General features: G+C 49.2%; 1 protein-coding gene across 1 annotated transcript; it reads left to right on the forward strand.

Moving 5' to 3' along the window:
- Positions 1-11,207: 11,207 nt before the first annotated feature.
- On the forward strand, positions 11,208-25,930 carry ROBO4 (roundabout guidance receptor 4; the record flags this gene model as incomplete). Its single annotated transcript, XM_079708863.1, has 18 exons — positions 11,208-11,277; positions 11,623-11,952; positions 12,139-12,296; positions 12,491-12,611; positions 12,891-13,018; positions 13,115-13,343; positions 13,585-13,697; positions 14,433-14,601; positions 14,755-14,940; positions 15,069-15,111; positions 16,982-17,118; positions 17,241-17,504; positions 22,394-22,501; positions 22,679-22,817; positions 22,955-23,200; positions 23,360-23,718; positions 24,913-25,119; positions 25,266-25,930. 18 exons carry the CDS (start codon positions 11,208-11,210, stop codon positions 25,274-25,276), a joined length of 3,018 nt encoding a protein of 1,005 aa, XP_079564989.1. The 3' UTR covers positions 25,277-25,930.
- Positions 25,931-27,450: the final 1,520 nt, after the last annotated feature.

Consider the following 27,450-nt stretch of genomic DNA (forward strand, 5'->3'; position numbering starts at 1 on the left):
CAAGCCCAGATCAGAGAGGCCACTTGCCTCAAACGTACAACTGTCCTAAACTAAGGGGAAGTCCGATGCCCTTTACTGGGTGTACACAGCGCTGTTCTGAGCATCCGCCGAATCATTGTGAAGGCAGTACCTTGGAGCACCCTTCTCAGGCATATGGTACCTCGGTACCTACCAGTTGGTGAAGGAGGAGCTCAAGGACAATACATTCTGTTGCCCCGCTAGCTACCGGGGTTCTAGCAAGAGCAAAGGATTCAAGCCTCCCACGCTTGGCCTCCTCCCAAAGCCTCCCTCAGTGGCGTGCCCGGCATTCTTTCCGTCTTTTCCGTCTCTGTTCCATAGAGAAGGGGCTTCTCACGCATTCTTCAGGCCCAGAAGGCTAGATCAAGTGAAGCTCTGTCTTTTGACCCCTCATACCTGTGGCTTCTCCCTGGCTTTGTACAAAACAAGCCTTTCAAACAATCATTATCCCCCCGAAAGTTGTTGGGCTTCCTCCAGCTGTAAGAGGATGAAGTTCGACTCTCCCCAAAAATGGTAGAGGGAGGAGGAGGCTTATTGCTCCCCAGCATGTCTTGGAGACATGATGGAACCTTGGCCTCTGGCTTCTCACCTGCCCCGCTCCCAGATGCTCAGGTCCGAGGAGACAGGACAAGGGCAGACTCCCCAGTCACACAAACAGCAGAATACCGAGAGGCTGGTCCACTGTGTAGGCGGGCCACGCCCATGCCGCCGCCTCTTGAACAGTTTGTAGGAACAGTAATCTACCCTGTGAAGAGAGAGGGCAATTAAAAAGCTGAAAGAGACGAAGTCCCTCGCTGTGTTCTGACCTCTCTCCCCTGATGCCTCTAGTGCATCCCTGGTCCCTCCTTAACTTCCTAAGCCCCTGCTCTGACTCTGCACCATCCCACAGAGCGACTCTCAAGGTCCCTGTTCCCCACCACTCCACACTGGGGCCAGTTTTGTCCCAGCCCCAAGGGCAGCAACATTTCTCGTTGGTCCTCTCTGCTCTTACCTGGACGTCATGCCCCTCCCAGCTCCCTGCCCCTGTGCACTTCTCCAGGCTCCTCGGAGCAGGTGTGCCTTTGCAGCTCCCCTTCCTTAGCCAGAACTGCTCCCCTCACTTCCCCAGGTGCCTCATCTAGAAGGAGATAATGTATGCAGGGGAAAGTTGCTCAGGCAGGTGGAAGATGCAGGACTTGAAGATGGGTACATGCTGGTCAGCCTTGAGAGGCAAGGGTGAAGATTAAGGTGAGATGCCGGCAAGTTGTATTCCAAACCCCGGTTCTGCATCCCTGAGGGGCCGGCTTCCCAGGCTCAAGCCAAATCTGCCTTAAATGGGGTGGGGGGGAGTGGTTTTGTTTTTGTTTCGTTCTGATCTTCATCTTTGTATTACTGGCATCTAGCAGAGTGCCTAGCACTTACTGGATGCTCAATAAACTTTTGATGAAATGAAGTGACAACTTTATTCCACTTAATCAAGGAGAACAAACAAACAGCCTAAAACTACCAGTCATTTCCCTTTTCTCTTTTCTTCTCACATCTCTCCATCATCCTTCACCCTCTCTGGAAATCCCGTATTGTCCATTCCAAAATCATCACTCACTCATTCATTCATTCATTTATTCAGGTGTTCTTTCGTTTATTCAACAAACATGTATTAATCTACCATGATCCGCCCTGTGCCAGACACTGGGGAAACAGCATAACTATGCCATGACCCCTACCAAAGAGAGTCTCGTGGAGGAAGACAGATAAGTAAACAGATTATTACAATACAGTGTGGAAAATGCAACGACAGGTAGATACAGGGTGCCATAGAGGCATGTAAGAGCAGCATCTAACCCAGACTAGGGATCGTCAGCAAAGGTATCTTGGAGGAGAGCAAGCCTGAACTTAGTCTTAGAAAGACTGATTAATCAGATTGGGCGTGGTGGGGGGGAGGATAAAAGGACACATATTCCAGGCAGAAGGAGCAGCATATATAAAAGCTTAGAAGTGTAAGGTGAGTCCTGACTTCTTAGCACTCATAAAATGTGGATTACCCAAGGGCAAATGTTTATATTAGCACTGATGAAAGACCAGACTTGTGCCAGTGGCAAGGTGTGGGAGCTGAACCTGAGACTCCTGGATTAAATTGGTATTGGGCCCCAGCTGGTAGCATCCCAGGCTCCTAAAATAAAAAATACAAATCCTCTCTGGAAAAAAACATCTCCTTAAATTTTCAGAGACTAAGACCAACCAAAGACGAGCTCACAAGGAAAGGTCATTAAACACAGAAGGAGAAAAATCATCATGGATGAAAGTCAGCAAATATAAGAAGCAATAGATTTAGACCCCCAAGGTCTTCAGATACTGAAATGCTCAGATATAAAACATAAAATAATTATGAAATGCTTGAAGTAATACAAGACAAAATTACAAAAATGAACAAGCAACAAGAGACTATCAAAAGTGATCAAATTTGAAAAGGAACAAATAGAACTCATAAATAAAAATATAATTTATTGAAATAAAAATGTAAATGAAAGAGTTTAACAGCACATTAAAAACATCTGAAGAGAGTTTGTTAACTGAAAGTTGTACCTGAAGAAATTATTCAGAATTAGGCATAGACAGACAAGGAGATGAAATATATGAGAAAAGAGATTAAGGGATACAGCATGTAGCATGAAAAGGTCTGACACACATTTCCTCAAGAGCTCAAAGGGGAGAATAGAGAGATGGAGAAGAGACAATATTTTAAGAGTAATGACTGAAGTTTTTGTAGAACTCATGACAAACATAAATATACAGATTCAAGAAGGTTGACACACAAGATATTTTAAAAGGTTTCCACACCTACATAAAATGTAGTAAAACTAGAGTATACCAAAGACAAAGGGAAGATCTTGTATATCCAAAATATACAAAGGACTCTTAAAATTCAACAAGAAGAAAACAACCTGATTAAAATATGGACAAAAGACATGAACAGATACCTCACCAAAGAAGATATACAGATAGCTAATAAGCACATGAAAAGACGCTCCACATCATATGTCATCAAGGAAATGCAATTTAAAACAACAATGAGATACTACTACACACCTATTAGAAGGGCCAAAATCCAAAATACTGACAACACCAACTACTGATAAGGATGTAGAGCAACAAGAATTCTGATTTATTGTAGGTGGGAATACAAAATGGTACACCCACTTTGAAAAAAAGTATGGCAGTTTCTAACAAAAGTAAATATACTCTTACCATATGATCCAGCAATCACACTCCTTGGTATTTACCCAAACAAGTTGAAAACTTATGTCCACACAAAAACCTGCACACAGATGTTTATAGCAGCTTTATCCATAGTTGCTAAAACTTGTAAGCAACCAAGATGTCCTTCAGCAGGTAACTAGATAAACTGTGATACTAATCATCCAGGAAATGCAAATCAAAACCATGTTGAGATATCACCTCACATCAATTAGAATGACTATCAGCAAAAAAAGAAGACATAACAAGTGTTGATGAGGGTGTGGAGAAAAAGGAACCCCAGTGCACTGTTGATGGGAATGTAAATTGGTGCAGCCACTATAAAAATAAGTATGGAGGTTCTTCAAAAAATTAAAAATAGAACTATCATATGACCTAGCAATCCCACTTCTGGGTATATAATCAAAGGCATTGAAATCTAGATCTCTAGAGATATCTGCACTCCCATGTTCATTGCAGTATTACTCACAATAGCCAAGATATGGAAACAACCTAAGTTTCCATATTTATTCATCAATGGATAAATGGATAAAGAAAATGTGGTATACACATACACATTGGAATACTATCCAGCCATGAAAAAGAAGGAAATTCTGCTGTTTGCAACAACTTCGAGGGCATTATGCTGAGTGAAATACATCAGACATAAAAAGACAAATACTGTATGATATTACTTATGTATGGAATTTTGAAAAGACAAACTCAGAGAAACAGAGAGTAGAATGGTACATACCAGGGGTTGAAGGGTAGGGGAATAGGAGATATTGGTCAAAGAGAACAAACTTCCAGTTGTAAAATCAACGAGTTTGGGTATCTAATATACAACATGGTGATTATAGCTAATAATACTGTATCATATACTTGAACGTTGCCAAAACAGTAGATCTGAAATATCCTCTTCACAAAAAAGAAATAGAGGTGGACACTAATACCATGGTGGTCATCATTTTGCAATTTATAAAAGTATCAAGTCAACACGTTGTACACCTTAACTTACACAATGTTCTAGGTCAATTATATCTCAATAAAGCTGGGGAAAAAATAAAATTAAACTGTGGTAGATCCAGAAAATGGAATATTAGTCAGTGTTAAAAAGGAATGAGCTACCAAGCCATGAAAAGACAGGGAGGAAACTTAAATGCATATTACTAAGTGAAAGACACAAATCTGAAAAGGTTATGTATTGTGTGATTCCAATATCTGACATTCTGGAAAATGCAAAACTGTGGAGATTGTTAAAAAAACAATGGTTGCCAGGGGATAGGGGGAGGGGAAAGATGAATAGGCAGAGCACAGAGGATTTTTAGGGCAGTGAAAATACTCTGTATGACACTATAACAGTGGATACATGTCATCATATGTTTGTCTAAACTCATAGAATGTACAAGACCAAAAGTGAACCCTAATGTAAGCTATGAAGTTGGGTGATTATGAGGTGTCAGTGTAGATTCATCGATTGTAACAAATGTATCAATACCACTCTGGTATGGGATGTTGATCATGGAGGAGGCTGTGCCTGTATGGGGACAGGGGGTATACAGGAAACCTCTGTACCTTCCTCTAAATTTTACTGTGAGTCTAAAACTGCTCTCAAAATTCTTTTAATGTAAACCATAATAAAATACTATATATCAAAACATAAAATGCAGCAAAAATGTCACTAAGGGGACAGTTTATCGCTTTAAATGCTTATGTTACAAAAGCAGAATGGCTGCAAATTAAAGAGGAAAGCATTCATCTAAAAGCATTGGAGGACTTCCCTGGAGATCCAGTGGTTAAGACTCCACGCTTCCAATGCCGGGGGCCTGGGTTCTATCCCTGGTCAGGGAACTGGATCCCACATGCATGCCGCAGCTAAAGATCCCACATGCCACAACTAAAGATCCCACATGCAGCAATAAAAATGGCAGTGAAGATCTCACGTGCTGCAGCTAGGACCTGACACAGCCAAATAAATATATATATATATATATTTTTTTTTTTAATTAAAAAAGAAATAAATAAAAGCATTGGAAAAGGAACAACCAAACAAAGCCAAAGAAAGTAGAAATTATGAAATAATAGAAAGACCAGTAAAAATTAGTGAAATAGAGAAAGAAAAATATAGTACAGAGGATCAACTAAACCAAAAGTTATTTCTCTGAAAAGATTATTTTAAAACTAAATCTCTAATGAGACTGATCAAGGAAAAAGAAAAGACATATAAATGTATGAATAAAAAAAGAGAAAATTATTGATTCAGTATAGATGGAAAAGATAATAAAAAGACAATATGGACAAAATTAATTTGAAAACTTAGGAAAAATTCCTAGAAGTGTTTATCTTACCAAAACTTATTTAAAAAGAATTAGGAAGCCTGAATAACTTTGTAACCTTTAAAGAATTTGAATCAGAAAAAGAAATTAAAATCCTCCTACAAAGAAAACATCAGCTCAAAAAACATTTGTAGAATTTAATAATTTTATAAAATAAAACTTTTAAAACATGATAAATAGAGCTTCCCTGGTTGCACAGTGGTTGAGAGTCCGCCTGCCGATGCAGGGGACGCGGGTTCGTGTCCTGGTCCGGGAAGATCCCACATGCCGCGGAGCGGCTGGGCCCGTGAGCCATGGCCGCTGAGCCTGTGCTCCACAACACAGGGAGAGGCCACAACAGTGAGAGGCCCGAGTATGGCAAAAAAAAAAAAAAAAAAAAAAAAAAAAAAACATGATAAATAATGTTTACAAAGACCAACAGCAAACCTCATTTTTAATCATGAAACACTAGACGTATTCCTTTTAAAATGAAGAGGGAAACAAAGATACCCACAATCACTCCTTGTATTCAACATTGTACTTGTAAAGCAAGAAAAAGAAACAGAAGCATATAAAGATGGGAAATTGAAAAACCAAAAATTCATATATATTTAGATGATATAATTTTCTATATAGAAAATTCAAAGGAATCTACAACTATTATAATATCACGAGGTCTCATTTCTTTATTGCTCTGTAGCAAGCCACCCCAAAATTGAATGACTTAAAAGAATAACCATTTTATTCTATCACAATTCTTTGTGTCAGTGGGTTGGGCTGGACCCAGCTAGGCAATTCATTCTCTGGTGCTGCATGAGATCATTTATGTGCCTATATCATCTGGCATCTTGAACTGCAGCTGGACGCCTAAGATGGCCTCACTCACATGTCTGGTGATTAATACTAATTATTAAATTCTACAAATTATTGTAGAATAATTAATAAAATAATAATTTTATTTTATACAGCTCTAGTAATTGAGATTGTCTGGTGTTCATGCAGGATTAGACAAAGAGGCCAGTGAAGCAAGCTATACATATATGGGTATTTGATATGTGACCAAGGAATAATTGCAGGTCACTGGGACCAAGCAATAAGTAGTGCTGGGAAAGCTGGTTACTATCTGGAAGAAAAAGTGTATCCCTACCTCAAGCCATATAAAACAATCATTTAGTGATCAAAGACTTAAATGTGAAGTTCGTATACTTTTAGAAGAAAATATGGGAGAATATTTTCTTACTTTAGAGGAGATTTTCTTCAAAAATAGAAAAAATGCACTAAACATATAAATATTAATAAACATATCTATGGCAAAATTAAGAAGTCTATTACATCATAAAGAAAGAGAAAACATGAGGCCAAACTTCTTCTCACAATGTCTCTAATTCACAGAGAAGTATTTTCCCGAATGTATAAAACTCCTGAGAGTTATTGAGAAAAAGACATATAAGCAATAGAAAAATGAGCTATAGATAGAAACAAATACTTCCCAGAAGAAAAAACAGAAATGGCAAATAATACTTGAAAAGATGCTCAGCTTCATTATTTAATCAGGCAAATGCAAATTAAGACAATAATAATATATTATTTTGCATACTAGATTGTCAAAAATTAAGAAATCCATCAACTCTTCTGAAGATGTGGTTTAAGGTTATTGGGACAACCAAATGATCTGGAAAACAATTTGTCATTAGCATCTGAAGTTGAATATTTGTATGTCCCAAGACACAGAAATTCTACTACTAGGTTTTTTATTCCCTAAAGAAAATCTTAGTTATACTAGGAGATATACAAAATAAAGGTTCAGCACGGTTCATAATAGAAGAAGAAAAAGAACCACTTGATATACTACATAGTAAGGAAATTATCAAAGACACTCTTCTGCAAAGAATCATAGAATTGTACCTGATTCCTGACAGCACCCAATTTAGAGCACAACTCTTCTTCCTAGGACCCTCCTCAATACCTAGTCAAAGTCCAAATCTTATAATAGGTTCTAACACCTTACTGAGGCACCCCATGGTGCGCACTCCCCTTAGCTGCAAGGAGTAATAAACCCAACATGTTAACAACAGGTAAGTTCTGGTGGTCTTTTCTTTGCCTGCAGGGCATTGACAAGCTGAACACAAAGGACAGGAACTGATCTCTTTTTCTTCTTGGACATGTGAGCAGACAGTTAAATACAGATGCCAACAGCTTTCAAAATCTCCACTTGGTCCAATTTCCAATGTTTGGTCTAGATGTGACCCATAGACATTGGTATTGAGGAAGCCAAGAAACCGTGGTGTTGAGAGTGTTAGAGGTGATTTCCACATGGACCCTCAAATTGCCCGTGATGTTGATGGGACCAGGAAGGAGGAAGCAGAAGCAGAGCCAGTCAAGTGGCCTCAGGGCAACTTTCCCTTCGGCTAAGAGGAGATCATTCCTGTCTCCTCTCTCGTCTCAATTTCCCTCCAGCTACTGGCATCGTGGAACACAGAGGAGAGTTTGGAAAATGGGACCAAACAGACTCAAGCAAAGAGGGAAACAAAATTAAGCAAAACAAAATAAAAACAAGAAGACAGAAAGGGCAGGATCTCAAGGCCAAAGAGAGTGCCCTGGGTGGTGAGGGCTGGCCAGCTGTGACTCTGTTGGTCAGTGAGGGTCTATTCCCCTTCCAGAACACTCAAGGGCTACTTAACACATACCTAGTGTTTTCACAGCACTTACATATCCACTATCAACAAACTTCATACAGACTCTTCACAGATAAAGAAGGTGGGGCTTGGAGAAGTTATGTGACTCATTTGAGGTCCCTCTGCCAGTAAGAGGTGGAGCTAGGATCGCAACCTAAGCATAACGGACATCAAATCTCACCTGAATTAGTACTGTTTACCCCACCAGCTTGGCCAGCAGGAGTCCCTGGGCTGCATTTTCAGAAAACACAGAATAAGACTCCAGAGAAACCAGGAGAAAAAAATGTCCTCTGGAGGGCCCTTGAAGAGCACCTAATCTCTCTCCTCTCTCTTCCCTCTTACAAGCAATGAAAGAGTTACTCACAAAAACACAAAACTCTAAAACTAGGGGGTGAAGGAAGATAGTATTTAAACTGGTCACTGGCCGGCACATCCCCAGGGTCCCAGAGCAGAGCTTCCTTGAAATAGTTGGAGGCGTGTCCCATTGACTAACGTCATCCCCATGACTCACGCAGTCAGCTCTTCCTTAGTGTGTGGAAATGAGACAGTCAGGATGCTGATGGGACAGGTTGCTGGAAATGATCACTGTGGTCTCTGAGAACCATCCAGCCATACCTCACTGTTGGGAAGTCCCCTCGGCCATCACTCCACGGATCCCTGAGTGCCCTGGATGCTTGGACTGAGTGAGGAGAAAGAGCCTTATCCTAAGGAACAGCTCAGAATGCTGGGGCCTTCCAATCCCCATCAGTTCTTAGAACTTGGGTGTCCAGAGTCTGGGAATGGAAAGAGGCTGTGCCAACGGCATGTCCAGGGGTGAGTCACGTAACTGTGGGGCGAGGGCTCCGCCCCAGCTGCTGCAGCCTCCAGGCTCCATTCCTGCAGTACAGCACTGGCGCCTCTCCTCGCTGAGTCACCTGCCCGTTCCAACTCATCTGAGGACAGCGCTAGTCATGAATCTGAATTCCTTTGAGACTTGCCCTCTTATCCCGCAAAGGAAATTTATACCATCTTTTTGGATTACAGAGATTTGAGTCAAATCAAGCTGCCATCAAATAATTAGCAGAGAACTTGTTTAGTCTCCCCGAGTCCAATGTATAAGCAGAAGAGACTAAAGAGGACTGCTAACAGCGACATTCCTGGGAGCAGGTAGTCAGTCACTGGGTCAGACAGGCCTGGGGGGCTCTGGACCCGGGAAATCCCAAATTGGCTAGATGTGCAGTAAATCCGTCTGTCCCACCACACCCTTTCTTGTTCATCCTTGGCTGACTTCAGGGTCCATGTGAATACCTCCTTCTTCACTCTGTCCCCACAGATCCCTGACCCCATAAATTCTACTCCACTATGCCTGGCACACATACGCCCAGGCACGCGCCATGGAGTCTGTCAGTGCTCTTAGTTTCTCCACTTCTGAAATACCAAGCTCTGTTCTCTGACCCCAATTCCTATTCTTCCAGCTCTGTCACTCTGTTACTTTAACTCAATTTTTTACCCCTTGGAAATGCCCAGTTTGGAGAGATCACAGTGTTCTCTTGCTCTAACTGTCTTAATCAGTCTTGGCCTGCATTTGAGGGGAAAGAGAAGAAGGAGTGAAGGAGGTCTTCCTCTTGATAGGCTGTGAGGGCCGTGGCTGCAGCTGGCACTGACCGAGGCCAGGCTGAGAAGGGGGAGGAAGGGAGGGAGTCGGCTGGGTTAGGGGCCCCACAAAGGAGCTGGCCAGGAACAATGGGGAACAAAGGCTGGACATTCTTCCGCTGAGCCTCCAGAGCCTGGCCTTGGCCTTCCGGGAACAGTTCCAGGAAATGTCTGAGATTCCAGATTTGGAAGGAAGAGACCTGTAAACAGGAGCTGGGCTCTGAGAGGGGAGAGCAGCATCTCTCTAGGCAGGGGGTGGGGAGCAGCGGGGTGAGCACTGACATTGCAGGCTCACAAGCGGAAAGGTATGTAATGCAGAACGCTGGGAGACGCCAAGGCGGGACCTGAATGTGTCCTGTCTGCTATAGACACGAGGTTTCAGGGCTGGAAAATTTCTTAAAGTACATGTACTCCAACCACCTTTCCAGGGCCTGAAAAATATCCCTGCCAAGGATGCTCAAATAGTTTCAATGATGGGATGTGCATAAAAATAAATATATCACAATATTGGCTAAGCTTTACTGATCACTTACAATGCATTAGGCACTGTACTAGGTGACTTTAGGCTTTATCTCCTCTCACTCTTACTCCAGCTCTCAGGTAGGAACTATTATTATTATTATTATTATTATTATTATTATTCTCACTTTACAAATAAGGAAACTGACTTTCAGGGGTTAAGTCACTTGCCCGAGGTCTCCCAGAAGCTTATCTCATCTGTCTCTGGGCTGACTAAGCGCACAGAGCAGACATCTCCAGACTGTCCAAGAGCCTGTGATCTTCCCTGTCTTCTGACCTACCACCCTGAGCTCTCCCCGGGAAATGGGCCGGGGCATGACAAGACACTCTTGCTCCCCGCACTTGGCTTCCGGGGCCTGCTTTCCTCTACCCTCAGCTTCAGAATGTTGTGCCCTGAGATTCCACCTCTGGGTTTTCATGGCACTGTAGCAGGGGGTCGCTTGGAAGCCAAAGGATTGGGATTGAGATTCAAGGGTCCAATGGAGGCTTGGGATAAAGGATCAAAACAGTGGTTGAAGTTATGGTTAGGCTGAGGATTACTTCTAAGAAATCCTAGACTAGATCACAAGATAAACCCTAGGGCGGGGCTTGGAGTCAGAGGTTATGACTAAAGGATCAGGGTCAGAGACTTTCTCTCCTCTGGTCTCCTCCCAATTCTCCAAGGCACTGAGGGCCAGGCAGGAAGCATCGGTTTCCTCAAAGCTGCTTCCCTCCTGGGGCAGAGTCTCGGTCACAAACAACCAGCACCGCCGCGCCCGCCCCTCCTTCCCTCCGCTGTGAGCTCAGAGCAGTAGGACAAAGTGCTACGGACAAGGACAGAGGCCTGAGGGCGGCCATGGGCTCTGGAGGAGGAGGCCTCCCTGGGGCCCGTCAGCCCCTGCCTCTCCTGCTTCTGCTCGTCACAGGTGAGTGTGGCCCTCCCCACTCCTAGCCCACGCTCCGCTCCGTTGATCTGAGGCCTGGCCAAGGCAGGGAGGAGACCCCCTTGCTCCTTTGCTTCTCTTTTGCAGTGGGGGGTACCAGAGACGATGGTGAGGATGATGATGATGGTGATGTTGAGTGTGAGACAGACAGAATGAGAGCTCCACCGGCCCTCACCTGGGTGCCACGCGCACACGCTGGCCTTCTCCCCTCCCAGCTAGCGTGTTATTTGGGAACTGATCTTCAGGCAAGGGGAGGAAGATGAGGCATGCAGGGATTTGGGGCCCTATTTGCAGTCAGACTGGGCTCCACCTCTTTTCCTCTCCCAGGAGGCATGGCTCAGGACTCCCCACCCCAGATCCTTGTCCACCCCGAGGACCAGCTGCTCCAGGGCCCTGGCCCGGCCAAGATGAGCTGCCAGGCCTCAGGCCAGCCACCTCCCACCATCCGCTGGCTGCTGAATGGGCATCCCCTGAGCATGGTGCCCCCAGACATTCACCACCTCCTACCTGACGGAACCCTCCTGCTGCTGCGGCCCCCTCCCCGGGGACGTGCCCACGAAGACCAGGCCCTGTCCACAGACCTGGGTGTCTACACGTGTGAGGCCAGCAACCGGCTGGGCACGGCAGTCAGCCGGGGCGCTCGGCTGTCTGTGGCTGGTGAGCCCTGGGCAGGGAGACCTGGGTTGGGGGTGGTCCTAGATGGGAGACCGGGGAGGTGGGGCTCTGAAGAGTGAGCTCAAGGCAGTGGAAAGGTAGGTAATGCAGAATGCTGGGAGATGCCAAAGTGGGACCTGGATGTAGGGACTGGGTCCCGCCCTCTGCGACCCTCCCTCCTCCCCACAGTCCTTCGGGAAGATTTCCAGGTCCAGCCTCGGGACGCGGTGGCCACGGTGGGCGAGCAGGTGATTCTGCAGTGTGGGCCGCCCTGGGGCCACCCAGAGCCCACAGTCTCATGGTGGAAGGATGGGAAACCCCTGGCCCTGCAGCCAGGGCGGCACTCGGTGAGTGTAACCCTCTTCCCCACGCCTCACCCTGTCCTGGCCACAGCTGTGCACACCCAAGGGACTGACCCGCCCCCTGGCCCAACGTCCCCTGCAGAATTTGAGGAAGGGGAGGCGGTGAGGCCTTATACTTCCCTCCGCACTCAGAGGCCCTCCCCTGCGGGGAGACTTCACAACGCACCTGGTCCTGACAGGTGTCCAGAGGTTCCCTGCTGATGACAAGAGCAGAGAAGAGTGACGCAGGGACCTACATGTGCGTGGCCACCAACAGTGCAGGACGACGGGAGAGCCGAGCAGCCAGGGTGTCTGTCCAAGGTAAGGGGAGGGCAGTCAGGGCCAAGGTCGGGGGCTCCAGTTAGGGTGGTGTGGTCTGGTTTTGGCTGGGGTTAGGGGAGGTGGGAGCGGAACCCGGGATCAGGTCAGAGCGGCGGGGACCCCGTGTAGGGGTGGTTCCCCCATCCTAGAATAGAAATCGAAGTGCTCTCCACCTGGGCGAGCTGCAAGTTCTGGTTCCTCTGGGGCCGAGGGATGTTCCACCCCTCAATTCCTTCGTTCTGGCCTATGGGCCCCATCCCAGCCCTGTGCTCCCCACAGAGCCCCAGGACCGCAAGGAGCCCCTGGAGCTTCTGGCTGTGCGCATTCAGCTGGAAAACGTGACCCTGCTGAACCCAGACCCTGCGAAGGGCACCAAGCCTGGTCCTGCTGTGTGGCTCAGCTGGAAGGTGAGGCCCAGGACCTGGGCTGGAGCCCGTCACAGTTCCAGAAAGGGCTGGTCACGAGAGCCCTGAGCCCTCCTCTCCCTCTGGGCTCTTTCCCAGGTGAGCGGCCCTGCTGCACCTGCTCAGTCCTACACAGCCCTGTTCAGGACCCAGGCTGCCCCCGGAGGCCAGGGAGCCCCGTGGGCAGAGGCCCTGCTGGCTGGCTGGCAGAGCGCAGAGCTTGAGGGCCTCCACTGGGGCCAAGACTACGAGTTCAAAGTGAGACCATCCTCCGGGCGGGCTCAAGGCCCCGACAGCAATGTGCTGCTCCTGAGGCTGCCTGAACAAGGTCAGGGACAGATGCCCCCCAAAACCCAACAATATACCCCCAGCCCCTTTTGGTCCCACTCTAGCGGGCGGATGGTGGGTCCCACCCCTGGGCTCCCTCCTGCCCTGGCTCAGCAAGCAGAGCTGAGAAAGGCTCTTAGTCTCATCAGTATGGCTCTGACCCTGTGTCCCATTCCAGCTCTTTTCCCTAGAGCCTTTTCCCTCAGCATCCCTTACAGCCTCTCTCCCTACCCCCTCCCCAGTGCCCAGTGCCCCTCCCCGGGAGGTGACCCTAAAACCTGGCAATGGCAGTGTCCTCGTGAGCTGGGTCCCACCACCTGCTGAAAACCACAATGGCGTCATCCGTGGCTACCAGGTACCCTGCACAAACTGACACACCCCTTCCTAGTGGTGCCAGGAGATACCTCTTCCCTGGTGTCCTGTAGACACTTGCTCTGGGCACTAAGAAATGGTACTTGGGCAGAGAAGCAAGGGAAACTTACTGTTGTTGGGCAAGGACCCTACTGTCTGCCAGACACTGCCGAGCACTTATTTACACTATCTCATTTCATCTCATAGTCCACCCTGGGTTATTGTCCCCAGTTTACGGACATGGAAAGTGAGGCTAAGGTCACAGGTGCGGGAAACAGAACAGGAATCAAACCAGGCCGTGTCTGACTCTCAGCTTCTAAGGCAGTGGTGTCAGAGGGTGGTTCCTGGGCCAGCAACGTTAGCATCACCTGAGAACTTGTTAGAATGCAAATCCTTAGGTCCTTTGCCAGGCCTTGTGAATCAGAAAGTCAGGGATGGACCCGGCAATCTGGATTTTAACAAATCCTCCAAGTGATCCTGAAGCACGCTGACGTTTGTGAACCACGGGTCTAACGCCTATTTCAGCAGATTACTTTTGTCCCTCGTCTGTCGGTCTAGAGAGAAGTCTCTCCCACTCTGTGGGGGGAGGAGGAAATAGGACGTGTGGGTGCATGCGAGGGGCGTCCCCAGGTGAACGGCAGGACAGGGTGGCCACACGCCCGGAGTCTGACCCGCAAGAGGAAGGGCTGAGCTGCTGGGATGGTGCCAGGGGGTGAGCTCCCCTCTGTTTGCGCCTCAGGTCTGGAGCCTGGGCAACACCTCGTTCCCCCCGGCCAACTGGACGGTGGCAGGCGAGCAGACCCGGCTGGAGATCGCCACCCGCATGCCAGGTTCCTACTGCGTACAAGTGGCCGCAGTCACTGGGGCTGGGGCTGGGAAGCCCAGCAGCCCTGTCTGCCTCCTTTTAGGTGAGGACAGTGCCCACCGGCCCCACCCAGACCCATTCAGGCCCCATCTCCGCCTTCCTCTCTCCCCACTCTCGCTTCCGGCTCCTCCCCCTCGTCTGCCCCACCCCCACTGCCTCGGCCGCCCCCTCCCCCTGAGCTCAAATTCCCATACAGAGCAGGCCATGGAGCAAGCTGCCCAGGAACCCAGTGCGCACGGCCCGTGGACCCTGGAGCAGCTGAGGGCGGCCTTGAGGCGGCCAGAGGTCATTGCCAGCGGGGGTGTTGTGCTCTGGCTGCTGCTGCTGGGCACCGCCGTGTGCATCCACCGCCGGCGCCGAGCTGGGGTGCACCTGGGCCCAGGTGAGAAGGTGAAGTGGACTCCCAGGTGATCAGGCCTTCCCTGGGTCCAGCCAGAACGCTACAGGGGTTTAGACCGCTAGCCAGGTGCTGGAGACTCTGGGCTGACCCTTCCTCCTGCCCTCTCCCAGGTCTGTACAGACATACCAGTGAGGACGCCATCCTAAAACACAGGTGAGATACGAAAGAGCCTGAGGCGAGGGAGGGGCCGAGGGGCCGAGGGACAGTGGAGCTGGGATGGAGAACGGGCCAGAGTACTGGTCTCCCCTACTGACAGGCAATTTGGCATCCAAGTACCTGAATTTCCCTTGAACTTCAAGTGAGAATTAATTTCTCTTTCATTAATGTTCCTATCACACCACTTGACAAGGTGAGTAAACTGAAGACTCATGACTCAAGTGACGGCCCAAGGCTACACAGCTAGTAGCTGCCTTCTGAATTCCTAATCCAGGGCTCTTGTTACCAAGCTCTCATTAATACTTACAGCACTCTCCTGCTGACTCATTCTGCTAGGTGGAGAATAACTAGCACAGGAGGGCCAGTCTGATTTCTAATTTGCTCTGTACACTCAGCATCTACCTAGTAGTCCCTTTGGGTACAGGAAATCACCTACCCACGGAGGCATCTTTCCTTCGCAATAGTCCACCCACAGTTCCAGCAGAGGGCGCTCTGCCCTCGCGTGATGGATTCTTACTCCTTGTTCTCAGCAAGGGAGCCCGCCTGCAGGTACATCTGCTCCAAGCGCGTTTGGTTGCCAGAGCAAGTCTCCCATGAGACACGACACCAAAAAAGAAAACATCCTTTTTTCTCCTACTGGCTGAATTTTACACTAAATAACCATTTCATCTCTGCCCACCTTCTCCTGCTCTTTATCTCATTAGATCTCCTCTGGGAGATTTCACATTCCAGGTCTGCATCTTTCAACAGGAATTTATCAAGCACCTACTATGTGTGAGACGCATCCAGCTCTACCATTTTGCTGTCCGTTTCTCAGCCCAGAGCAAGGTTCTGTGCTGGCTGGTGCTGTGTTCCTGCGTTGCTCTGTGCTCATTGGTCTTTCCTTCCAGCTACCTCCTGGGCTTAGTCTGCTCTGCCCCGAACTTTCTCTGGCTCCCCTGGGACTTCATCCCTTCTCTTTGAGGGAGATTCCACTCTGATCACTTTGTTGATTCATTCCTTTAGAACAGCTTCCATCTAGCAGAGACAGCCACGCAAGCATAAATGCAATCCAGAGTTGGGAGTGCAGAAACATGTACAAGTACAAGGAAGGGGCTTGCGGGGGGAATATGGGAGGAAGAAGATTTCACATTTACCCTGACAGTTAGAAGGGGAAGGGCAAAGGGAACAGCGAGAAATAGCCTGTTGCGTTCACAGGGAAAGACAAGCCTTTTGGTCTGGCTGGGGCATACTGTGTGGGATGGGTCAGAGCACAGACTGAGGAGCTGGAAGCCAGACCAAGGAGGGCCCTGTTAGCCACGCTAGGCAGCTGGGCTCTATCTTGGTAAATGGGAGCCACTGAATGTTTTGGGCAGGAAAGTGCTTTGGTCTGATCCCTGCCGCATGGTGTCCCATTCAAAGGGAACCAGGCTAGAGGTAGAGAAGCCAACATTCAGGTAGCAAACTCCTGCTCTGCTGGCTGAGTGATCTCACATTTCTTCATCTCAACTTACAGCATCAGCCTTGTAAGGAAGGCCTTACTGTTGCCATCTTACAGATGGAGAAACGGGGGCTTAGAGAGGCTAATAGACTGAGTGGCCCAGGGTTGCACAGCTAGGCTGCAGCAGATCTGGCTCCAGGTCTGTGTTCTTTCTGTCTCAGCCCATAGCTATCTCTCTTTGATACCTCCTAGCTCTGGGCAACTTGGACTTCCCCTGATCCCAGGATAAGAAAGCGGTGCTGAGTTTGGGACAGCAGATCAGAGACCTTAAGGAGGCTGTGAGGGGCTGAAAAGCAGTGAGAATAACACCCCACCCCTTCTGCTCCCCTCTGAGCTGGAGGTCTTGGCCAATCTTGTTCTCCCTCCACCCCACCCTCCATTGCCCAGGATGGATCACAGTGACTCCCCGTGGCTGGCAGACACTTGGCGCTCCACCTCTGGCTCTCGGGACCTCAGCAGCAGCAGCAGTCTCAGCAGCCGACTGGGAGTAGACCCCCGGGACCCACTAGACAGTCGTCGCTCCTGTGAGCATGTCCCGAGGGCGTGGGGTGGGCCTGGCAGTGGAGCAGGGGTCCCAGGGCTGGAGAAGGCGGGGGGCATGGGTGGGATGCGTTCACCATAATTCCTCCTGTCGTTTTTATTGCAGTGATCTCCTGGGATCCCCGAAGCCCCGGTGTGCCCCTGCTTCCCGACACCAGCACTTTTTATGGCTCCCTCATCAATGAGCTGCCTTCCAGCCCCCCAGCCCGGCCAAGTCCCCAGGCCCCAGCTGCCAGGCGGCTCACACCCCAGCTGGCCAGGCTCTCCAGTCCCTGGCCCAGTTCAGACAGCCTCTGCGGCCGCAGGGGCCTCTCTTCTCCGCGCTTGTCTCTGGCCCCTGCAGAGGCTTGGAAGGCCAAAAAAAAGCAGGGTAAGGATGGGAGGATGGACAGCCTGAATCGTGTGGTAGGGGGGACAGGAGAGAGCATGGGGTGGCCTCGACGCTGGGTGTGGGCCGCACCCCACTCACAGCCTGTCCTGATGGACGCCTATCGCCACGCACCCAGCCCAGAGTGTGCTGGCCTTAGCTTTTCTTTACACCGTGCTCTTGCTTGAGTTTTGCCACACCAGTAGTGAGCCTTGTTTCTGCAGCCAGCTCAACTCAGCAAACATTTAATAAGCACCACTGTATGCCAGACGGGGGACACAGAGACATAATCCTTGCTCTCTACGAGCTCAAAGTCTAATGAAAGTGCCTGACCAGTGCACAGATAATTCTAGAACCTGGAGGGGTGTAACCAGTGCTAGCCCGAAGCCTCAGGCACTCGTGATCTCTCTACTACGCACAGTGTCCATATGTACTATGTACGTGCACGATATATGGGTCTGCCCAGGTACCCACCTCCAACTGGCTTCCCAGAGAATGAGCATTTCCTTTCTGTCCAGATTTTTCTCCTGACTTCCGGCTACCTGCTTTGACTTTCTAGAGAGAAATAATTATAATCTCTGTTTCTTTAGCAACTACTCTATGTGAGGTGCTTTACTTATATTTGTTATTTCATTTAATCCTCACAACATATCAGCTAGGTGCTATTTCTCTAATTTTACAAGATTGGGAAAGAGGATCAGAATTGGGTAACTTGTTCAAAACTCCATGTCCATAAGCTGCAGATCTCACATTTGAAACCAGAATGGTCTGCTTCCAAAGGCTGCTCCGGGTCTCGCTGGGAGTGCCCTTGGGAAGTTCCGTTCTCTCGCTGACTCTTCTCTCCTGTTTCTGAATATTGTCTGCACTCTGCTGTCTTCCTGAGCCTGCTGTACTGATTAGTAAGATTTACAAATGTTCAACTCTAGCCAGTTTTGTTAAGTGGATATAATCCAACTTTCATTAAGACAAAGATGGATTCAGAGTAATTAAGAGCTTGTCCAATATCCAGAATTTTATGACTCAATATTAGCTGGCATCCTTTCCAGGTTTGCTTCAGAGCTATTGCATTAGAAATCATCTGTGATAATGAAATACCAGCTAAAAAGAGGTTACAGAAGTATCATTTAAAAACGAGCTTTTCCATGGATAACTACACTAATTTGAATATAATGTATACCCTGTCTGAGAACATTAACACTACCCCACAAAAGGTGAGCGATTTTCTACACTCAATTCTTAAGAAGGTTCCGATTCTTTTTTTTTTATTTTTTTATTTTTTTTATTAGTTTCTGCTTTATAACAAAGTGAATCAGTCATACATATACATCTGTTCCCACATCCCCTCCCTCATGCATCTCCCTCCCTCCCACCCTCCCCATCCCACCCCTCCAGGCGGTCACAAAGCACCGAGCTGATCTCCCCGTGCTCTGCGGCTGCTTCCCACTGTCTATCTACCTTACGTTTGGTAGTGTATATATGTCCATGCCTCTCTTTCCCTTTGTCACAGCTTACCCTTCCCCTTCCCCATATCCTCAAGTCCATTCTCAAGTAGGTCTGTGTCTTTATTCCCATTTTACCCCTAGGTTCTTCATGACATTTTTTTTTTAATTCCATATATATGTGTTAGCATACGGTATTTGTCTTTCTCTTTCTGACTTACTTCACTCTGTATGACAGACTCTAGGTCTATCCACCTCATTACAAATAGCTCAGTTTCGTTTCTTTTTATGGCTGAGTAATATTCCATTGTATATATGTGCCACATCTTCTTTATCCATTCATCCGATGATGGACACTTAGGTTGTTTCCAGCTCCGGGCTATTGTGAATAGAGCTGCAATGAACATTTTGGTACATGTCTCTTTTTGAATTATGGTTTTCTCAGGGTATATGCCTAGTAGTGGGATTGCTGGGTCATATGGTAGTTCTATTTTTAGTTTTTTAAGGAACCTCCATACTGTTCTCCATAGTGGCTGTACCAATTCACATTCCCACCAGCAGTGCAAGAGTGTTCCCTTTTCTCCACACCCTCTCCAGCATTTATTGTTTCTAGATTTCTTGATGATGGCCATTCTGACTGGTGTGAGATGATATCTCATTGTAGTTTTGATTTGCATTTCTCTAATGATTAATGATTTTGAGCATTCTTTCATGTGTTTGTTGGCAGTCTGTATATCTTCTTTGGAGAAATGCCTATTTAAGTCTTCTGCCCATTTTTGGATTGGGTTGTTTGTTTTTTTGCTATTGAGCTGCATGAGCTGTTTATAAATTTTGGAGATTAATCCTTTGTCAGTTGCTTCATTTGCAAATATTTTCTCCCATTCTGAGGGTTGTCTTTTGGTCTTGTTTATGGTTTCCTTTGCTGTGCAAAAGCTTTGAAGTTTCATTAGGTCCCATAAGAAGGTTCCGATTCTGAGATGAAGCTTCCTAACCTCACTCAGAGATTTAGGTCCTCGCTGCACCCCTTTTCTCCTCACCCGGCCCCCCCCCCACAACCACTGCCCAGGATGGCTGAGAACAGTGACTCCCCTGGGCTGGTGGACACTTGGCCTACCTCTGGCTCTTTGCACCAGCAGCAAGACCTCAGAGGCACGGAGCTCCTCTACTGCTGTCAGCTCGTCCGAAAGACTGCTGATTCCTTGTCTTCTAAAACTGGCAGGCTCTCTCAGTGTCCTCTACCCCCTTGACTTGCTTATTCTTTTTTCTTTTCTTTTTTTTAAATAAATCTATGTATTTATTTGTGGCTGCATTGGGTCTTCGTTGCTGCGCCCGGGTTTTCTCTAGTTGCAGCAAGCGGAGGTTACTCTTCGTTGCGGTGCACGGGCTTCTCATTGCGGTGGCTTCTCTTGTTGCAGAGCATGAGCTCTAGGCGCGTGGGCTTCAGTAGTTGTGGCACGCGGGCTCAGTAGTTGTGACTCACGGGCTCTAGAGCGCAGGCTAAGTTGTTGTAATGCACAGGCATAGTTGCTCCACGACATGTGGGATCTTCCTGGACCAGGGATCGAACCCGTGTGCCCTGCGCTGGCAGGCGGATTCTCAACCACTGTGCCACCTGGGAAGTCCCCTTTTTCTTATTATCTGACCTTAGTTGGGTTTTTTCCTCTGTGACTAATAATCTCACAACTGCTGTCTCCCATGTCTAATCCATTATATCTTATTCTCAGTTCACTTTGCTGATACATATCATCAATACATTGAATAGCCTCATTAAATAATTAATTCAAACAAATATTTATCACAATTCAGGTGTGCCCAACAAGATTCCACCTAACCCTGATAACATGTTTACTGTATAGTTTAATTCAAATAATATTGAAACTAAATTCAAGTAATTCCAAGCAAGGTGGAAGGAGGGGGTTTTTTGTTACCAGAATCCTTTAGAGGAAATGATAGGAGCAGGGATGAGTATGGCCTTTTTCCTTCCCTTTCCACACAACCCAACATAAACAACAGGTGCCCCCATTTCTGAGCTTAGTCAAGAAGCCAGGCACAAGAAAAGACAAAGGTGATGAGAGCAGGGTTGGAGCACCCAAAATTGCCCTCCAGGACTCCTTGGGTCATATGACAATTAAAGGAAATGAGTAAAAACCAAACCAGCCAAACTGGAAAAGGAAACTTTGATGGAGGAAGTCTAGCCATTGTGTGGCTTTTCATCCCAGTGGCTCAGAAGGTCTGGCTACTGTACATGGATTCCTAGGGTCCAGATGGATTCTTGATGAATGCCTTGTCCCTGCTTTGAACCTGTCCCAGATCTTTGAAATCAGACTGACTAGACAGCTCTGTCTTGAGAGTCCTGCCTGGTCTCCGGTCCCCTTTCCTAACTGGGCTTCTGATCATGTGACACTAACCTGAAGGCTGTTTCTTTTCTCCTTTGCTTGATGTTATCCTGTTCCTGGTCTTGGGAAAATCCTTTTCCCTTTATTATTCTGCTCCTCTCTGGTTTAAACTGAGATCCATTTTGGTTTTGGCCTGACCAAGTCATTGCACACAGCCAGGTCTTCTGTATTGTCACAGTTCACTCAGAGCCCTGTCTCCTAAGTGGCCACATGGGCCTGATGATAGCTGCCATCTTGTACATGATTCTTCTCACCTTGTGTTTAAACCTGCATCTCTGATATCATCCATCCATTCACTCATTCATTCAACACGTACTGAATATCCACGGGCAGGGCATTGCCTCCCTGGATGAGACCAACACATCTTCCTATTTTAAAGTTCCTCTTCCCATCAGCTGACTCTCTCCCTTCACACCTGACATGGTCTGGAGCTCCCTGGTTTTGTCTTCCTCATTCAGCTCAACTTGACAGCCCAACCCACCTCTCCAAGTGAGAGACACTTGGGTTTATCAGGGCAAGACTATCCAGAGCCATGTGAGATATTTGCAATGTGAGAAGTGGAAATTAACAGATTCTCTCCAAGAAAAGAAGGAGTATTTGCCTTCACGGAGCCAAAATTCATGAGAGTAGGTAGCAATGTGAGGGTATAGAGATGAGGAAATTGGAATGTGTACAGTAAAGAGAAATAAAGTTGTTTTTTAATATATCTATTAGGTGCTGGGAACTTTCCAATCTGTTTTTAGTTAACTGGCCAAACCATGCTTTGCAGTGGTTGTTTACAAATGAAACAGGCTCAGGAAGGTTAATGGATTTACCTGAGGTCACACAGCTAATACGTGGCTGAGCCAGGCTACGAGTGCAGGTGCTTTGACTCCAAGCTTAGTGCTCCTTCCATTATATCACAGCTGCCTGGATGGAGAGAGGTTCTTCCCTCTTCCCTCTGGGTTCAAGAACCCTAAAGCTTAACTGGATGACCAAGCTAAAGATATAGCCTGTGGTTGAGGTCTGCAAGGCACACCCAGGCTTGGCCTCCAGCCACCGACTCTTTGCTTTGCAGAGCTGCACCAGGCCAACAGCTCCCCGCTGCTCCGGGCCAGCCACCCTGTGGAGCTCTGGGCCTGTGAGTTGGGCAACAGAGGCTCCAAGAACCTTTCCCAAAGCCCAGGTGAGAGGAGGGCGCTGCGAGGCAGGTGAGGGACTGAGGCAGGGTGTGGGGCTTCTCCTGTCCCTGCGGAGGCTGGCTGGGTGCGGACAGGACTCTGAGGGGCTGGATAGACAGGCATACTGGGGCCCGGGGCTGACGGGGGTTCTGCTATCTCACGCCCAGCCTGTCGTTCCCCAGGAGCTGTGCCCTGGGCCCTGGTTGCCTGGCGGGCCCTGGGACCACAGCTCCTCGGCTCCCCCAGTGAGCTGGTGACTCACCCTCTCCCCGCAGCACCCCTCCCTCCTCGTGGATCCCCCACTCAGAGTCAACAGACCCAGTAAGAGGGCATGGGGTCAGGACGCAGGGTGGGGCACTGGGGGTGTGGGGTGTTTGCTGAGCGTAGACGGGGCTGGGGGAGGGGTGGCAGGGGCCAGGAGCACGGCACTAACCATCCTGCCATCTTACCCCAATCAGGCACTCGGTGGAGCCCCAAGCCCCCTCCTGCCTCCCACTGCCAGCAGCCCCCATCCCCGCCTTTATCCCCTCCGGCCCCCCCAGCCCCTCCAGTCCCCAGGCCTCTTCCCTCTCTGGTCCCAGCCCAGCATCCAGTCGCCTGTCCAGCTCATCACTGTCGTCCCTGGGGGAGGATCAGGACAGTGTGCTGACCCCTGAGGAGGTGGCCCTGTGCCTGGAGCTCAGTGAGGGTGAGGAGACCCCCAGGTGAGTGGCCAGAGGGGGAACCAGAGGATACAGATAGGAGCGCGAGACAGGAGTATGCCTACGTCTGCTGCCTCCACCCTCCTCAACGGGGCTGTTTCTGCCACTCCACGCCCCACCCCCCGCTGACCGCGTCCCATCCCCCGTTTCGCCTCTTCCTAGGAACAGTGTCTCTCCAATGCCAAGGGCTCCTTCACCCCCCATCACCTATGGCTACATCAGCGTCCCGACGGCCTCGGAGCTAGCGGACATGGGCAGGCCTGGAGCGGGGGTGGGGTCCGAGGTGAGGGGCTTGCTGTGCCCACCTCGGCCCTGCCCCACCCCCACCCCCAGCGAGGGCTCCTTGGCCAACGGCTGGGGCTCAGCCTCTGAGGACAACGCCCCCAGCGCCAGAGCCAGCCTGGTCAGCTCCTCCGACGGCTCCTTCCTCGCTGATGCCCACTTCGCCCGGGCCCTGGCCGTGGCTGCGGACAGCTTTGGCTTTGGTCTGGAGCCCAGGGAGGCAGACTGCGTCTTCACAGGTACGTGAGATCACTGTCTTACTCCTCATCCCCACCCCCTGGAGTGGACACAGCTTCTCCCCAACCAAGAGGCAAAGCATCCTAAGCATCGTCTTCGTCGTCGTCATCCCTAAAACAGCTAGTTTTTTTTGTTTTGTTTTGTTTTTTGCGGTACGCGGGCCTCTCACTGTTGTGGCCTCTCCGGTTGCGGAGCACAGGCTCCGGACGCGCAGGCTCAGCAGCCATGGCTCACGGGCCCAGCCGCTCCAGGGCATGTGGGATCTTCCCGGACCGGGGCACGAACCCGCGTCCCCTGCATCGGCAGGCAGACCCTCAACCACTGCGCCACCAGGGAAGCCCAAACAGCTAGTTTTTATAGAGGGATGACTATGTCCCAGGCACTGTGACAAGTGCTTTACATACACTCAACATTAACAGCAACTCTCTGAAGAATATTCTTTGTCATTCTTTTCCAAATGAAGAAACTGTAAGTCCAACAGCTTTATTAGCTTGCTCAAGGTCACCTACCAGAACAAGGATAAATTGTTCAAGTTACAATCCCAGAGGCAGCCAATTGTACAGTCCATTCTGCTACCTCCAGGACCCTCTTACTAGATGTGGGTCTCCAGGAAAGGTTGCTCCCCAGCCCAGTGACTCAGATTCGTCCCCACTGTGGGAAGTTCTGTTTTCTCGCATGCGTCCCCCTGTGCTTTCAAGGCCTTCTTCCTGTCCTGTGTGTGGCAGGGTGGGAAGTGACTGGGCTGCCTGTTTCACGTGTCTAGCAGGTGGGACCATCATCCCCAAGTCAACAGAAGGTAGTCAGGGCTCCCCATGGCCCTTTGGAGTGCCCTTCCTCAGACACTCTATTAGATCCCCTAGACCCATCTTATGAACCCTAACTCTACATTTTGCACCCCCCAAAAAAGCAGTCAGGCTTGTGGCAGATAGGAGAGCAAGGATTACCTAGGACAGAAGGCCAGGGCTGGGCTAGGAGGAAAGAGTTCAAGCTGTTCTCTCTGAAGAAACCAACGGACATCTTCCTTTTCCTGGGGCGGAGGCTCCTGTGGATGTGGCCACTGGGGGTGATGGACCGAGTGGGGCTGGGTTATGTCTAGGGTTGGGTGTATGCCTTAAGCAGCCCCAAGCTTTCTGCCCTAAACTGGTCCATAAAGGTGAAGGACAACCCTCCACAGATACCTCTACCCTCCCTGACAGATGCTTTGTCACCTCCCTCCCCCCGGGATGACCTCTTCCTGAACTCTGCCCTCTCCCTGCCCCCGTGGGAGTGGAGGTCAGACTGGTTGGAGGACATGGAGAAAAACCACACCCAGTGGCTGGGAAGGGGGCTGCCTCCCTGGCCCTCCACCTCTCGGATCTCGTCCCAGAGAAGTCAACTCAGCTGTCCTGCGCCCAACGCCGGCGGTAAGTGTCTGGCTGGCTAGCTGATGTGGTGATCTTGACTGCAGGGGTTCTTGGCAGTGCGGTGGGGTCCAAGAGGGCACCTGGGGTCTGGCAGGAGAGCTAAGGAGCTGGGGGATAAATCCACCCTCCTTCAACTTCTCCTACAGACTCCTCGTGAACTTTTCCCGAGACGGCCAACAGGAGAATCAGAACCCTCTCCCCTGTCAGCCATCAGCCTGGGCTGTGGACTGTGGGTCTTGACCTCTGCTTCTCTGCAGTTGGGGTCCATCCCTCCCAGCCTCCAGAGTTCTCCGTCCCGGATTGTGAAAACAAATGAAAGCAAGACAAAATATGAACAAAGCGGACCTGGAGCCCCCGGGGGGGAAAAATCATCTCCACCTGACTCCCAGCCCTTGCTTTTCCCTCTGCTTCATCCACGTCCACAGCCAGGTCATCTGGGCCTAAGAAGCAGCCCTAAATCCTGATCTCCCCAGCCACTTGGATCACGGGAAGTGGAGGGGCCAAATGTCTGCCTGGAGGACAACAGTGGCTCATGGGAGAGGGCTGTGGAGGAAGGAGCTTCTCATCTCAGGGCCTCCCCTCTCTGCCTTTTCTGGACCATTCCTAACTCTCTCCCCAAACACACCACGAAGGGACATAAAGAGAGACTCCACTGAGGCAGTGAGGCCCTGTCTCAGCACCAAGACAAAGGGTTCAAGATGAGTCTAGGGAGGAAGATGAAGAGTGACGAACGTGGGACAAATACACCCTCCCCATACTGTTGTCACTATAAGCTTAAGGAATTTGATACCATAAAGCTACGATGACTTGAGTTCTATGAGGTCACTCTGTGGGCCACCATCATGAGATCTCTCGGTGGAGCACCATCCTGGGGAGGGCTCCTGGGTTAGAAAGGGATCAAGTGTTCATTGACACTCTGGGTGTCACTCCTTTCTGTTCTGTTATGAAGGGGGGAATTACCTGCATCTTTCAGACTTTAAGCAGAATCCAGGAAAGGGAGGGGTGGGGGATTTTCAGGGTCTGCTGGTCTTAGCAACTTGTCCTGTGAAGACAACTCCTGCTTTCAGAGGTCCCAGCTGCCCTCCCCAAAGACCAGTCCCAGGTGGTTTCTTAAAATAGACAAAGTAGCTAAGTTTCACAAAAGGTAGAACCACTTGTAACGGTTGGCTAGTGGGCACCCTTCAGACAAAAACCAGAACAGAGAAATGGAGGAGCAGGACTTCCAGAGCCTGAGCCACAGAAAAACACTGGAGGGCAAGCAGGGCTGCATCCTTCTCATTTGGCGGGAAAGGTCAGGGGCAGAATCCACACGCTGGACGGTTGCTACTGAGCATGCCCATGGTCGTGATCTCAGGATGACGAGTCAGTGCTCTGGATACACATCCGTTCCTCTTTATTTGCTTTTCCTTTTTTGGATTTTATTTTTTCTTTTAGCTTCCTGGTAAAATTCCTTTTGAAAACATGCCAACCTCATTTGCCAGACCAAATGAGAAAAAAGGGATTTGTACACACTTAGGTCAAAGGGGCAGGAGAGGTCAGAGCCTGGGATTGGGGGGTCAGCGGCCATCCCCTGAGAGCCCGGAGCAGTCACTGGGCAAGTGAGAAGGAAACAGACCTCAGTGCCCAGTGAGTGGCGTGGGCTGTGGGTTCGGGAGTGATGGGGACTATGGCGTTCGTGGCCAAAATTAAAAAGAAATTCTCTGCCAGTCTAACCAACTACATCTGGGCCTAATCTGGCTAAGAGGTGCCCATCTACACACACCCTTTGTGAGGGGGTGTGGGTGGTTGTCTGAAAAAGCCTGTTTTTCCTTCTTGGCTGGGATTTCCCCCATCAGCTCCTCCTTTCTTTGAGTTTTTAAAAATTACTGTTATTGTAAGGGGTACATTTCCTGATAGGGGAGGAGGGCACCAGGGAGGGCCTGGCTCTGCTCTCGGAAGGCGGGACAAGATTCTCGCCGTTGGTTATTCGGAAAGTCCTTCTGCTTGTAACTGGGAAGACAGTGGCTTCAGCTCCTTCTGGAGGCAAAACAGGTGGCATCTCTTAGCCCTGCCCTCCCCTAGTGCTTTCAGCCGAAGAAGCTTAAATGATATACACACGCTCGCAGCCCCCTTCCTCCCCACATCCTGCACAAAACCAGACAAACAGGGCCCAGGGCTCTGATCAGACTCTTTTTATTGTCTTTTTTATGAATGGGTCCCAGATAGCAAGGGAAGAGCTGGCTCCTGGCTTCTAGGCCAATTTCTCAGGGAGCCCCATGCATCATTGCTGAGAGGGAAGAGACTTCTCCCTGCTCCTCTCAGCTCAGCCCTCATTCACCAGGGGGAGGGGCT

The sequence above is a fragment of the Hyperoodon ampullatus genome (assembly GCF_949752795.1).
Source record: "Hyperoodon ampullatus genome assembly, chromosome: 7".
NCBI lineage: Eukaryota > Metazoa > Chordata > Mammalia > Artiodactyla > Ziphiidae > Hyperoodon > Hyperoodon ampullatus.